This window comes from Cibotium barometz, chromosome 41 (genome assembly GCF_041138505.1).
Source record: "Cibotium barometz isolate CiBa-2024 chromosome 41, ASM4113850v1, whole genome shotgun sequence".
In the NCBI taxonomy this organism is placed as follows: Eukaryota; Viridiplantae; Streptophyta; class Polypodiopsida; order Cyatheales; family Cibotiaceae; genus Cibotium; species Cibotium barometz.
This window is the reverse complement of record NC_141086.1, coordinates 34,605,505-34,619,663: the sequence shown is the minus strand read 5'-3', so window position 1 is coordinate 34,619,663 and position 14,159 is coordinate 34,605,505. Positions and strand designations below refer to the sequence as shown.

At 47.0% G+C, this 14,159-nt stretch overlaps 1 protein-coding gene across 1 annotated transcript in view; it reads left to right on the top strand.

Moving 5' to 3' along the window:
• Window positions 1-214: 214 nt before the first annotated feature.
• Window positions 215-14,159, top strand: part of LOC147614904 (uncharacterized) — a 57,724-nt gene continuing 43,779 nt past the window's right edge. Inside the window, exon 1 of the mRNA XM_086780230.1 lies at window positions 215-332. Within this exon, the coding sequence (XP_086636356.1) occupies window positions 279-332 (54 nt within the window). The 5' untranslated portion in view covers window positions 215-278. The remainder of the gene's footprint in view (window positions 333-14,159) is intronic.

The window sequence follows — 14,159 nt, the reverse complement described above, 5'->3', positions numbered from 1 at the left end:
TTCCGACCTGTGGTCTTTTAAAAAAAGGGTAGGGCACTGAAATTGGTTGGTTTGCATACTGCACCTAGCATTCTTAACATAATTAACCACTATGGTGTGTTCTGGGTTGCATGTGTTCAGAAGTAGATACTATAAACCATTAGCTTTTTGCACATGACCAGAAAATGTTGCCATACAAGGTTCTAAAGCCCAATTTCCATTTCTTATTGACTTTTTAACACTCCTTTTATTGCAGGACACTTCAAGCCAAATTTTTTGTTCCCATTAGTTTCAGTAAGATGATGAAGATCAATTCTGTGCCAAAGAACCTGAAGTCTTTCAATGTGCGGCAGGTATGCATGTGAAACTGTTGTTTACTTTCAAAGATGCAAATGAGTTTATTCTGTAGGGCGTGCCAGGGCATGTCTTTTCAAATATCTTTGAGAATGACATCCAGGCAACTGCTCCCCAGTAAAGTAAGATCACACTTTGTAGATGGGCCTTGAGGAAATGTGTAGGCAGGGAGAGCTGGATTTCCTTGCATAGCAGCTCACTGACCCCCCTTCCTCTGTCGCACTTCTTGCAGTTGCATCCTCCCCTCCCTCAGCTGCTATCTGGATGTCTGCACACTTCGATGTTTTTTCCATTTTTCTTTCAATTCCTTTTCAGTTCTTCCACGGCTCATTATATCCATGGTACCATTGTATTGCTTATGGTCTCATAGATCCTTGGGGTCTTCCGTAGACATTAATATAACTTTCTTTCTTTCCAGCAGTCCTGTGCTTCCACCTGTGAGTTGCAAATTCAGGACATACTATGGCGACATGGAGAGGCCTGGTGGAGGATAGTATTCTTATTAGATGAGACATGCATTCCTCTCGCATACTGGCACCTTGTATCAGCCACATGGCTACCTGTCCTACTTTTTTCTTTATATTCATTTTTAGTTACTTTTCCTTGGACCAATATTTTCATGGAGGTTCTGTACTACCATTTGGTCCATAGACCTTTTGGGTCTTTTTGAGGATGTTAATATATCTTTCTCTTCTCTCTCTCTCTCTCTCTCTCTCTCTCTCTCACACACACACACACACACACACACACACACACACACACACACTTTTTTTTTTTTTTTTGTAAAACCAGTTGAAATTGCATTATATCATAAATGTACAAAAGGGTTTGACATCAAGAGGATGTCTAAACCCTAGAACTTTAAAAACAGTAGTAAAGAAGTTCTATCGAAGATCAGGGCAGTGCTCAAGAAAAGAGCCTATGCCCTATCCATCAGAAACAGTAAAAGAAAAGCTGAACACAAGAAACATCCAAATCTTCCTCATGTACAGCATCATATAAGGACTGCCGCAATGAGGCTCGGAAGAACTCATAAGGGTGCTGAAGGGGTGAATTCAGATATGCATGATTTCGCTGTAGCCAGAGGGTCCATAAGGCCCAGTATCTGATCCAATGGAGGAAAAGAGAATATTGTGACAAAGAAGCTGATAACGTGCCAAACATCCAGAAAAACCTGTAGAACCTGTGTGCAGGAAATCTGAGAGATAAAAAATAGGAGATCTTGTCCAAAAGGTCTCTGGAATATGAACAAGACCACAATAAATGCGGAATACTCTCAGTAGTATGATGACATCTTGGACAAAGAGGAGAGGCAATCCTTCTTTGAGCCAATTTCACTCCCACTGGAAAAATACCGACAATGCATCTCCAAAGAAAGAGTCGCTGCTTCAATGGCATTTTCAACTTCCATATCAATGTCAGTTTTCCTTTCCACCAAGCTAAAGACTTATCCAGATGCCAAAGAGAATTAGCATGATGAGCAATCCATGGAGGAGGTAATATCAATCGATAAGCCTGTATAGAAGTCAATAGATGCAAAGGCTGAGAGGATAATCTTGAATTTGAAGACTGAAGATGCCAATCTTGAAGCCTGTCTCTTACATCCAATGTTGGAATCGGAATGAAAGGGTGTAAGAGATCTACAATAGCTTTCCATATAGATCTATGATGCATCCCAAGATTGTATTGTTGACATGCTGTCGGAAAAGAAAGAATTTGCCCTCGAGTATCTACCACGTCGTCAATGAACCGGATGCCCAACTTCATAAGATTGTAAGCTCTGATTGGTTGTTGTACAGCAAGGGGAGAGTAAAAAACAGCACTCCAATGTAGGCTTTCCATTCGAAGCGAGGAAGCTATAGAAGCAGGACTGGGAGACCATTTGATGTGAGAGAGCACTTTCTTCCAATCCTGAATCAAGGAAGTAGAAAATGGACAACCAGGGATTTTACCTTGAAATTTGCCAAGCACTACTTCCGATGGATCAACTAACCAACGACCATAAGCATTTGTGCGCATCTGACCACACAAAATTGCCAACATGATAGACCAAGGCTGCTCTTGTTGAAAAAAGGTTTTGAGCATAGTGATCTTTCTTGCCAGCGCATGAAATTTGATGTTTATAATATTCAAACCACCATGCATTCTTGGCGAGCAAAGCAGGTCCATTTTGAGCAACCTTAAAGCTTTTTTATGAAGCTTAGTTTTCCAAAAAATCTCCATGGCTTGAGACATAAAAGAAGAAAGATCTCGAGATGACCAATGTAAGAGAGGAAGGTAGAATTGGACATAAGCCAGAACAATGGACTGAACAATTCGAAGCCGTACATGCAATGGCCAAGTGGAGATCTTCCAATATTCTAATTTGTCCTGAATTTTGTTTAGCACCCAAGATATTTGTTGCTTATTTCTGATTTTCCAGCCAATGGGATAGCCCAAATGTCTTACTATGCTTTCCGGATAAATAATCTGGCCGGGCCACATGATAGCATGCCAGTCACAATGCTTGAGAGGTAAGAGTTTTGATTTCTGAAAATTAATTTTTAGACCAGCTGCCAACCCAAAATCTGAAAGAGTATCCATCAATAGACGAAGCTCCAAAGGACTGTTCTTTGGCATGAAGAATGAATCATCTGCATAAGCCTGTGCAATGAAAGGCCGTGAACCAGAAATCTGAAGCCCATCTAACTGTCTAGTATCAACCAGATGATCCATATAAAGAAGCAAAGGATGCGAAGCAATAGCTCCATTTCCTTGGATGGACAGGACTTTGGCATATTTGGACTTCACGGAATGGGTTCATCTTTGATTCCTTGTCTGGAATACATGGACACATTCTACGTATCCGCGGTTTGCTGCTTTGGCAGTTTTCTCTCTTCTCTCAGCTCAGCCTACTGGATGCAGATGTTATTTCGTTATGGTCTACGGCGGCTCGGCTGGCTCGTCTTTGATGCTTTTATCTGGGATGCTTATTTGGCTAGGAGGCTTTCTTATTAGTGTACAGGTTTGCATGGTCATGATCCTTTAGAAGATCTTTTGTGGGGGTTTTTTTGGGGGCCATAGGTTCTGTGTGAGCCATGTGGCTGATGTACTTTTTTACATATAATATAAAACACCATTTGACGAAAAAAAAAGAAGAAGAAAAAGAAGAGAAGATTATGTTTCTGCCTTGGGGATCTAAGCAAGGGTGGTGGGACGACAGGGACGCGCGCAGCATGGATAGAGTATGGCAGCTAGCGGAGGGAGAAGGACGTGTGCAACACACAGAGAGTATGGTAGCAGCGCCTGGCGGAGGGACAGGGAGGCGTGCAACATAGACAAAGTATGGCAACAGTGCCTGGTGGAGAGACAAGGAGGCGTAAGCACACATAGAGTATGGCAATGCTTGTGCGTAGGTAGAGCAGGGTGCAGGGCATGGACAAGATGACGCGGCATGAGTAGATAGAGTATGGCAGTGCCTTTGCACAGGTAGAACAAGGTGCACGCCGTGAGAAGCCAGAGTATGGAAGTGTCTGTGCGTAGGGAGAATAGGGCGCACGGCGTGGACAAGGCGGGGCGGTGTGTGAGCAGACAGAACGGGGCGCCACCTGGATTAGGTGGCGCACACTGCGAGGAGACAAAATGTGGCGCCTATGCACGGCGTACGAGCAGAGGCTCACGCCATGTTGAGAAAGAAAGAAAGATATATTAAGCATAAAGATCCAATGGGCCTATGAGACCAAAGTGATACAATAATGTCGATGGCATATCTCCTCATGGAAAGGAAAAGAAAATAGAAACAAAACAAAGCTATCTCACTGGGGTGATACAAAACTGTCCATGGAATTTTCATCATGGAATACTAGGAACATTGAACATGAGAGGAGAATCAACTTCCAATAGATGGTATACCACTCTCCAAAATATCAAGCATGGGGCTAATGAGTATGGACGAGAGGTCTCCCTTAGCTATATCACGTGGAAAGGTAGCTTGATGGCGATGGAGCATGTCCTGGATCTGGAGCTGATGAGGGGATTGTGGCCGACGTCCAAGGGGCTGAGGGCATTTGGCATGCTAGAATGCGGAGGCCCGGTCCGAGGTAACTCCTCTTAGGTGAGGTTGGTCTGGAGTAGCCCGAGATTGGTCCAGAGAATCCACTGTATGTCTGTCCACCTCTTGGGTTCAGAAGGCGCTAGTGATGGTTGGCTGGCTAGGGAGGGGTCGGGGTCGGGGTGGATGGGGGCGAAGCTTTCTCAAAGAAGTGTCCTTGTGTCTGCGGAGCTCAAACAGGAAGAAGTCAATGATCCTGGAGAGTGGACCAAATCCCTCACGAAACAGACAGTGAAACCTCCCGTGGATCACATAGTATACTGGACAGCGACATATGTAATGCTCCTCTGTTTCAACCTATGTGTGGCATAATCGGCAGATCCTCTCCTCACTGGGTCTCCGTATGAGCTCCCTGGCTCTGAAGAGACACTCAAATCTACTTCTGTCCACTCTGAGGCAGTGGGATGAAACCCGTATCTGGCCAATAACAATCCGCATGGCATGGGATATGTGAACACTCAGGTAGCCCGGCTGCTGGATGAATCCATCCTGTGCGTGTGACGAAGTGATCTCTCTAGAAGTGCATCTTTGTTGGGAGCTCCGAATATGTGATCCATGTGCAGTGGGTGTAGAGGCTAAGAAGATCTAACCGGATAACCCGGTGAGAGCTGGAGAAAAGGGAGTACAAACTGTACTGAAGGGGTGGACCGTGGGAGGCAGTCCATGCTGAGCCCATATGCTAAGAACCAAGTGGAAACTAAGGCATACCATACTCCAAGGTGGCCCTCGAGGGCTAGTTGTCTCAAGGACTCAGGGCAAGCCTCAGGTACTTGTGGGGATCCATGTGACTGATGCGATGGAGGTATGTGATTATCTAGAAGAGTGCATCCACTACCATCGGGGCTGCAACAAACTCTGCCTGGATAATTTGGTGTGGGACTGATGGTTTGCTGTGGATCATATGGGAGAATATCATGACCTGGGGTCTCTCAGCTCGTTGCCAATCCTTGTTGGATAAAGCTGCCCCCAAAAGGCTGCTCCATACATCAGGGCTGGTGTGAGGAGGGTGTCAAAAAGCCAACCCTTCATCATAGGCTCTTCGAAATGTGTGTGGAGGCACTGTCGCTGAAGTAAGTTCAAGGCTGCATATCCTCGTGTCACTCTGGCTTGTGCTGCGGGAAGCATGGTGAAGCGTGGGCCACTCAAAGTGACACCAAGGTAGACATAGCATGAATCATGAGACAATATCCACAGGATCCCCTCTATATGTGAAGCTCAATCTGGATGTGAAGGGGCGAGAGGTATCGAAGACCATTACCTTGGTTTTACCAAGGTTAACAGAGAGGTCCCGCTGAGTGCAAAAGTCCTGCAAGGCACCCAACTATGTTTGAAGCCCCTTGGCTGAGTCTGAGAGGAGGACGATGTCATCTGCATAAAGTATGGGGATCAATATGCTTGCCAGTGTGGGACCAGCCCTGCCTAATCCGTCAATAAAGCTCGAGATCTCATCAATGTAGAGGCCAAAAAGAGTGGGTGATAGAGGGCAGCCGTGTTTCACCCAATAGTGCTGGAAATCTCCTGTGACGTACCTCCTAGGGCTCTCACTCGTCTGGTGATGGACTCACAGTGGGCGATGATGCTCTAAACCATGTTAGATGGGACTCCTATCTCCTATAGACGAGGCTCGGAGTACACTATCAAAAGTTGTGCAGAATTACACAAAGCAACAATAAATCCTCTAATGTTGTGCTCTACCCTGCTCGATGATGGCATGGAGGGTGAAGATGTGGCCAAAGGTAGAGTAGCTCCTCCGAAAGCCTACCTATCCTGAGGCTCTACATCCCTATCTCTCTGCAAATGAACTGAGCTTTGCCTCTAGCATTGATCCATAGAGTTTGGCCAATGTGTGGCCAATCATGATCATCCTATAATTATTATGATCAAGTGGATCTCCGGCTTTGAGGATGGGGTTGATGGTATTAGCAAAACAAGAGGGTGGAAATCCTTCACAAAGGGCTCTAGTGATCATGTAGGATAGTAGGGGCACCAGGGTATCATTGGCATGTGAGATGCACTCGGCAGTAAGTTCCTCCTGATCATAAGCTCGCCCATTACGTAGTCTACGAATGACCTTGAGGACCATGCCCTTTGTGAAGAAGGTGGAGGTGATAGGGAAGGTATTTGGTGGTTGGGATAGAGGTGGCTGATGGGGGATATGATAGAGGGAGCGTACATAGGAGTGCCATGCGCAACTTTCTTCAGCTGCTTCAAGTCCATCCTTAGACCCTCCTGAATATTCAGTTCCCTGTATGGTCCTTGACAGTAGCCTCTAGGGCTTCCATTTCTGCCTGGAGTTCCCCTATCACTGCCAACTGGGGTGGGCTCTGGCATTGCCTGTTGTTGCATCTGGGTCTCTCTCAACATCCGAATCTCCTCCTCTTGTTGGTTCACCTTTTCTACCAATTCTTCAATCTTGTTATTCTTGTCCTCCACAGTCTTGATGTATGCCTCTAGCTCCTGTAGGTTCATCCTGGCTATTTCCCCCAAGAGCGCCTTCTTGGTGTTGTCCTCCACAGTGTTGATGTATGCCTCTAGGTTCATCCTGGCTATTTCCCTTGAGAGAGAGAGAGCGAGAAAGAAAGAAAGTTATATTAAACGCCTTCAAAAGACCTATTGGGTCTATGAGGCCAAAAGTGATAAGAGTAGTGACCACGTAATCTCGTCATGGTACAAAAGAAAACAAACACTAGAGCTATGAGCTGGGAATGTCAAATCCAAGCCATATGATACAAAGTGGGACCATGATCGTCATACTGCCTATGGAGCTAACCCCCCAGTAGGAGGATGGGGCCATCAAGGATATCAAGCATGGTGCCAAGCGTGGGAAGGGCTTTGCACCTCTCCAAGATCTCCTCAAGCTAGGGTTGATTTCTGTGTGTTGGGGTCTAGGGAGTCTAGGGCATTGGGCTCACTGTAGCACCATGGCCCGGTCTAGAGTGACACCAGAGTGAGGTTTGACGGGTCGGGCACTTGAGAATGTGTGGCTTGATGCGGCTTTGGGTATGTCATCCATGGCTGGTGGGGCGTCCTCTCGTGGTTGGAAGAATTGAGTGATGGTCGCCTAGGGCCAGGAGAGAGATGAAAAAGAAGAAGAAGCAGAGGAAGAAGGAGACGGAGGAGCAGGAGGAAGAGCAAAAGAAGGAGAAGAAGCAGACGAAGAAGGAGAAGAAGGAGAAGAAGAACGAGAAGTGGGAGGAGTAGAAGAAGCAGAAGAAGAAGGAAAAGCAGGAGGAGCAGAAGAAAGAGGAGAAGACGAAGAAGAAGAAGAAGAAGAAGAAGTACAAGGAAGAGGAGGAGGAGGAGGAGGAGGAGGAGGAGGAGGAAGCAAAAGAAGGAGAAGAGGAAGCAGGAGAAAAAAAAGGAGAAGAAGCAGAAGGAGAAGGATAAGCAAGACAAAGAGAAGAAGGAGCAGAAGGAGCAAAAAAAGGAGAAGTAGGAGAAGCAATAGAAGGAGAAGAAGGAGAAGAAGAAGAAGAAACAGGAGAAGAAGAAGAAGAAGAAGAAGAAAAAGAAGAAGCAGGAGTAGGACAAGCAGGAGAAGGAGAAGGAGAAGAAGAAGAAGAAGAAGAAGAAGAAGCAACAGAAGAAGGAGAAAAAGAAGGAGAAGAAGAAAGAGAAGAAGGAGAAGAAGGAGAAGAAAGAGGAGGAGGAGGAGGAGGAAAGGATGAGGAAGAGGAAGTGGAAGAGAAAGAAAGAGCCGAACGAAGAGAAGAAGAAGAAGAAGAGGAAGAGGAAAAGGAAGAGGAAGAGCAAGAAGAAGAAGAAGAAAACGAAGACCAAGAGGAGGAAGAAGAGGAAGAAGAAGACGAGGAAGACAAAGATGAGGAGGAAGAGGAAGAGGAAGAAGAAGAAGAAGAAAAAGGAGAAGGAGGAGCACAAGAAGGAGAAGCAGAAGAAGAAGATGAGGAAAGAGAAGAAGAAGAAGAAGATGAAAAAGTAGACGAAGACGAAGAGGAGGAAGAAGAGGAAGAGGAAGGGGAAGATGAGGAAGGAGAGAAAGAGGAAGAGGAACAAGACGCAGAAGAAGCAAAAGAAGGAGCAGAAGAGGGAGAAGAAAAAAACGAAGAAGAAGGAGACGACGAAGAGGAGGAAGAAGAGAAAGAGGAAGAGGAAGTAGAACAAGAAGAAGAAGTAGAACAAGAAGGAGAAGAAGAAGCAAAAGAAGCAGAAGAATGAGAAGGAGAAGAAGAAGAAAGAGAAGAAGAAGAAGAAGAAGAAGGAGAAGCAGGAGGAGCAGAAGAAAGAGCAGAAGAAGTAGAAGAAGCAAAAGAAGAAGCATAAAATGGAGAAGGAGCAGAAGAAAGAGAAGTAGAAGGAGAAGAAGATAGAGAAGAAGAAGGAGAAGAAGGAGGAGGAGGAGGAGGAGACCCAACGGGTCTATGCGAGAGAGAGAGAGAGAGAGAGAGAGAGAGAGAGAGAGAGAGAGAGAGAAATGAAATGAAATGTTATATTAACGTCTTCAAAAGGCCATAATGACCTATGAGACCAAAAAGTTACATCATGGTGGATCTGATACAATGTCTGGATAAAAAAACCAGAAAATGAAAAATAAAGATGATACTACTGGCACCTAGAAAATGAAACTGGAACTGGAAGGTAAACAGAGAGAGAGAGAGAGAGAGAGAGAGAGAGAGAGAGAGAGAGAGAGAGAGAGAGAGAGAGAGAGAGAGAGAACAAGAAGAAGAAGAAAGAAAGTTGTATTAACGTCTTCAAAAGGCCAAAATGACCTATGAGACCAAAAGGTTACATCATATCCATGAGGTACATCATCTTGGGTACAAAATAGGAATAAAGAAAGATAACAAAAATCTAGAACTATAAAATCTGATCTAAGTACATGAGCAAAGAGCTCTCATATCACCCTAATACATCTCTCATGGGCCGTTGTGACATGGTGCTCAAGATGGTAAAACTGAGCTGGCGTGAGAAGGTCCTGCGGTGATGGGAGATGATGGCTCGGATCCTCCTGTGGTGGTGTGCCCGTGGGCGAGGGCCATGGGGTTTGGGGCGTCGAGCTCTGCATAACTCAGTGGCTCTATCGAGTGTCACACCTGTCAGCCAAGCTCCTGCACTAGCCTATGGTCTAGGTATGATGAGTGGATCGACCCTCGAAGTACTGGTATGGAAGAAGTCTGTGAGAGCTGTCTATGCTGGTCCTCGAGCAAGTACAGCTGATCTGGATCTCACTAAGGACTCCCTGTGTCTACGGAGCTCTTGAAGAAAAAGTTCCAGGCATCTCTGATCCGGGAAGTCCATGATCCTAGAAAGTGGTCTGAACCCAGCTCGAAAGGGGCAATGGAACCTCCCCCCAATCTCATAGTATACAGGGCATCCGCATATGTAATGATCCTCTGTCTCGGGCTCTATGTGACAGAGTTGGTATATCCTGTCCTCTGGTGCGGCCGCCCTAGGCCCATATCTGGCAGTCTCCACTCTCAGCTGGTGGGACGAGGTTCGGATCTGGCCGATCGCACATGTCACCCCAAAGGATAGGTGTGTGTCCATGTAGCGTGGGCGGATGATGAACCCATCCTCTATCAGGCATAGGAGGTGATCTCTGTAGAAGGCCATCTTCGTCCCCAGTGGACGACTAGGTGAACTCCATGTCCTCTGAGTATCCAGTCTAACAATGTCCTTCCTGATAACCCTATTCCGCTCTGTGCGGCTGAGAGCAAATGACGGGGCCTCTATGCTGTACTGGAATGGGGGGAGTGCCTCCATTTGCATACCGTGCATGCCAAACCAAGTGCCTACCTGTGCATACCCGTACTCTATATCTCCCTCAAGTGTCAGCTATCTCGAGGACTCCAGGGCTAGCCGGGGGTATCTATCAAGTGGAAGCTCCCATAGCCTGTGCTAGTTATGTCACTATCTGGAATAGAGCCTCTGTCACTCTTGGTGCAGCCCCCATCTATGCGTGCACAGTCTCATGTGGCACTGATGGCTTACTCCTAATCATGCGTGAGATCATCGCCACTAGGGCCCTCTCCATCGGCTTCCACCCATCATATACCTCCTTTGTATCTGTCTCGGCCAGCTCTCTCCTCTGTCTCCTCCTATGGTATAAGCTAGGACCCCAGATGAGGGCACCATACAGTAGTGCAGGTGTAACTAGAGTATCAAATAGCCAAAGCTTCGTCCTCGGCTCTTGAAACTGTATCTGTGAACATTGCCTCTCTAGCGAGCCAAGGGCTACATATCCCCTCATCAATCTAGCTTCGGCTGCATTCTGCATCAAGAACCGAGGTCCAGCAAAAGTGATCCCAATGTATACATATGAGGTAACATACTCCACAGGCTCTGCATTGTATGTAAACTATACTGCAGATCTACTTATCCACTATGAGGAGGTGTTAAAGATCATGACCTTGGTCTTTCCAAGGTTCACAGTGAGGTCCCGGTCCTTGCAAAAGGCCTGTAATGCATCCAAATGCCTTTGCAGCCCCTCTAGTGAATTAGAAATAAGAACAATATTATCTGCATACAAGAGGATCGGTATCGGGATTCCCGCCAAATGTGCTGGTGGTCCTCCTTGTCTGTCTATGTAATCCGAGATCTCGTCAATGTATAGACCAAATAGAGTAGGACACAAGGGGCACCCCTGCTTCACCTCGATAGTGTTGTGTATAATCTCAGAGTCACCTCCTGTAGCTTGTACTTTGCCTGTGACTGACTCATGGAGTGTAATGATCCCCCAAAGCATCTCTGCTCTACTGGCACTCCCATATCCTGCAGTCTCCTCATTAGTCTGACCCGTGGGACGGTATCAAAAGGTTTGCGGAAATCCACAAAGCAGCAGTATATCCGATGCCGGTGAGCTCTCCCCCCCTTAATGATCCCCTGTAGTGTAAAGATATGATGAGAGAGAAAGAAAGAAAGATATATTAATCGTCTACTAAAGACCCAATGGGCCTATGAGACCAAAGTGATACAATAATGTCCATGGCATATCTCATCATCGAATGGAAAATAAAAGAGAGAGAGAGAGAGAGAGAGAGAGAGAGAGAGAGAGAGAGAGAGAGATATTAAGCAGCTACTAAAGACCCAATGGACCTATGAGACCAAAGTGATACAATAATTTCCATGGCATATCTCATCACGGAATGGAAAATAAAACATAAAGAAAACATAAACCTAGCTATCTCAGTGGGGTGATACAAAACTGTCCATGGAATCTCATCATGGAATACTAAGAACATAGAAACATGAGAGCAACATCAGCTCCGAGTAGATGGTATACCACCCTCCAAAATATCAAGCATGGGGCTAATGAGTATGGCCGAGAGGTCTCCCTCAGCTATGCCTTGTGGCAAGGAGCTCAATGGGGGTGGATCATGTCCTAGATTTGGAGAGCTGATGAGGTGATCATGGCTAACGGCCGGGGTTCCGGGGGCGTCGACCACGCCGGAGTGAAGAGACTTGGTCCGAGGTAACTCCTCTCGGGTGAGGTAGGTCCGGAGGAGCTCCAGGAGGGTCCACAAGATCCACTATATCGGTGTCCTCCACCTCTTGGGTCCGGAAGAAACTGGTGATGGTTGGCTGGTGAGGGAGGGGTGGTTGGGGCCGAAGCTCTCTCAAGAGGGTGTCCATGTGTCTGCGGAGCTCAAGCAGGAAGAGGCCTAGGCAATGCTGGTCATGGAAGTCAATGATCCTGGAGAGTGGACCAAATCCCTCACGAAATAGACAGTAAAACCTCTCGCGGATCTCATAGTATACTGGGCAACGGCATATGTAATGCTCCTCTGTCGTCTCAACCTCTGTGTGGCATAATCGGCATATCCTCTCCTCTGTGGGTTTCCGTATGAGCTTCCCGACTCTGAAGATGCGCTCAGCTCTACCTGTCTCCACTTTGAGGCAGTGGGATGAAACCCGTATGTAGCCAATCGCAATCCGCATGGCATGGGACATGTGAACACTCAAGTAGCCCGGCTGCTGGATTAATCCATCCTCAGTGAGTGTGAGGAAGTAATCCCTGTAGAAGTGCATCTTCGTGAGGAGCTCTGGAGGTGTGATCCATGTGCAATGGGTGTAGAGGCTGAGAAGATATAACTGGATAACCTGGTTGGTATCCTCATGAAGGGAGTCCAAATGGTACTGAAGGGGGGTAGGCAGTCCATGCGGAGCCCATATACTGAGAACCAAGTGGAAACTAGTGCATACCATACTCTAGAGTGGCCCTGAAGTGCTAGTTGTGTTAAGGACTCCAAGGCAAGCCTCGGGTACCTGTGGGGATCCATAAGACTGATGTGATGGAGGTATGTGACTGTCTGGAAGAGTGCATCCACTTCCATCGGGGCTGCAGCAAACTCTGCCTGGATAATCTGGTGTGGGACTGATGTTTTGCTGCGGATCATATGGGAGAACATCTTGACTTGGGGCTTCTCAATTCGCTGCCAATCCTCGTCGGATAAATCTGGCCCCAAGAAGGCTACTCCATACATGAAGGCTGGTGTGACAAGTGGGTCAAAAAGCCAGCCCTTCGTCCTAGGCTCCTCGAAATTTGCTTGGAAGCACTGTCGGTCAAGTAATCTCAAGGCTGCATATCCACGTGTCACTCTGGCATGTGCCGCGGGAAGCATGGTGAAGCCCGGGCCATTGAAAGTGACACCAAGGTAGACATAGGATGAGACAATCTCCACAGGATCCCCTCTATATGTGAAGCTGAATCTGGATGTGAAGGGGCGAGAGGTATCGAAGACCGTTACCTTGGTTTTACCAAGGTTAACAGAGAGGTCCCGCTGAGTGCAAAAGTCCTGCAAGGCATTTAACTGTGTCCGAAGCCCCTCGGCTGAGTCTGAGAGGAGGACGATGTCATCTGCATAGAGTATGGGGATCAATATGCCTGCCAGTGTGGGACCATCCCCGCCTAATCCGTCAATGAAGCTCGAGATCTCATCAATGTAGAGGCCGAAAAGAGTGGGTGATAGAGGGCAGCCGTGTTTCACCCCAATAGTGCTGGAAATCTCCTGTGACGTACCTCATGGGGCTCTCACTCGTCTGGTGACGGAGTCATAGAGGTCTATGAGACGAAAAATATGATACAAGGTATCCATGGCTTACAGTGATCTTGGTAAATAATGTAAATGAAAAAGAACCTAAAACTAACATCAACTGCATACAAGTAAGTACTGGCTAACTGAGGCCTGTACAACTAGAGAGACTAAGGCTCATGGGGTGGTGGCATCCTAGAGAGTGGAGACCTAGCCTCCTCAACAACTATGTAGAGCGGAGGGACAGGGACAGCGATGGCAGGGCATGGACAAAGTATGGCAGCAGCGCTTGGCGGAGGGAGAGGGACGCGTGCAACACAGATAGAATATGGTAGCAGCGCTTGGCAAAGGGACAGGGACACGTGCACATGGACAGAGTATGGCAAAGCTTGTGCCGCAGGTAGAATAGGGCGCATGGTGCGGATAGGGTGGCACGGTGCAAGCAGACAGAGTATGACAGCACCTGTGCGTAGGCAGAACAAGGCGCACAGCATGGACATGGTGGCGCAAATAGCGAGCAGACAGAATGGGGCGCCTATGTGCTGCACACAAGTAGAACCTAGGCTCATGGGGTGGTGGAATCAAGCAGAGTGGAGACCTAGTCTCCTTAACAACAATGTAGAGCTCCTCAATATCCACCCCTTGTGGGAATGTACCGCGGTGTCTCTGGAGCAGCTCCTAGATCTGAGACAACCGAGACTGGAAAAATTGAGGGCACACTCCCCTCATAAAAGATTAGATTAGGT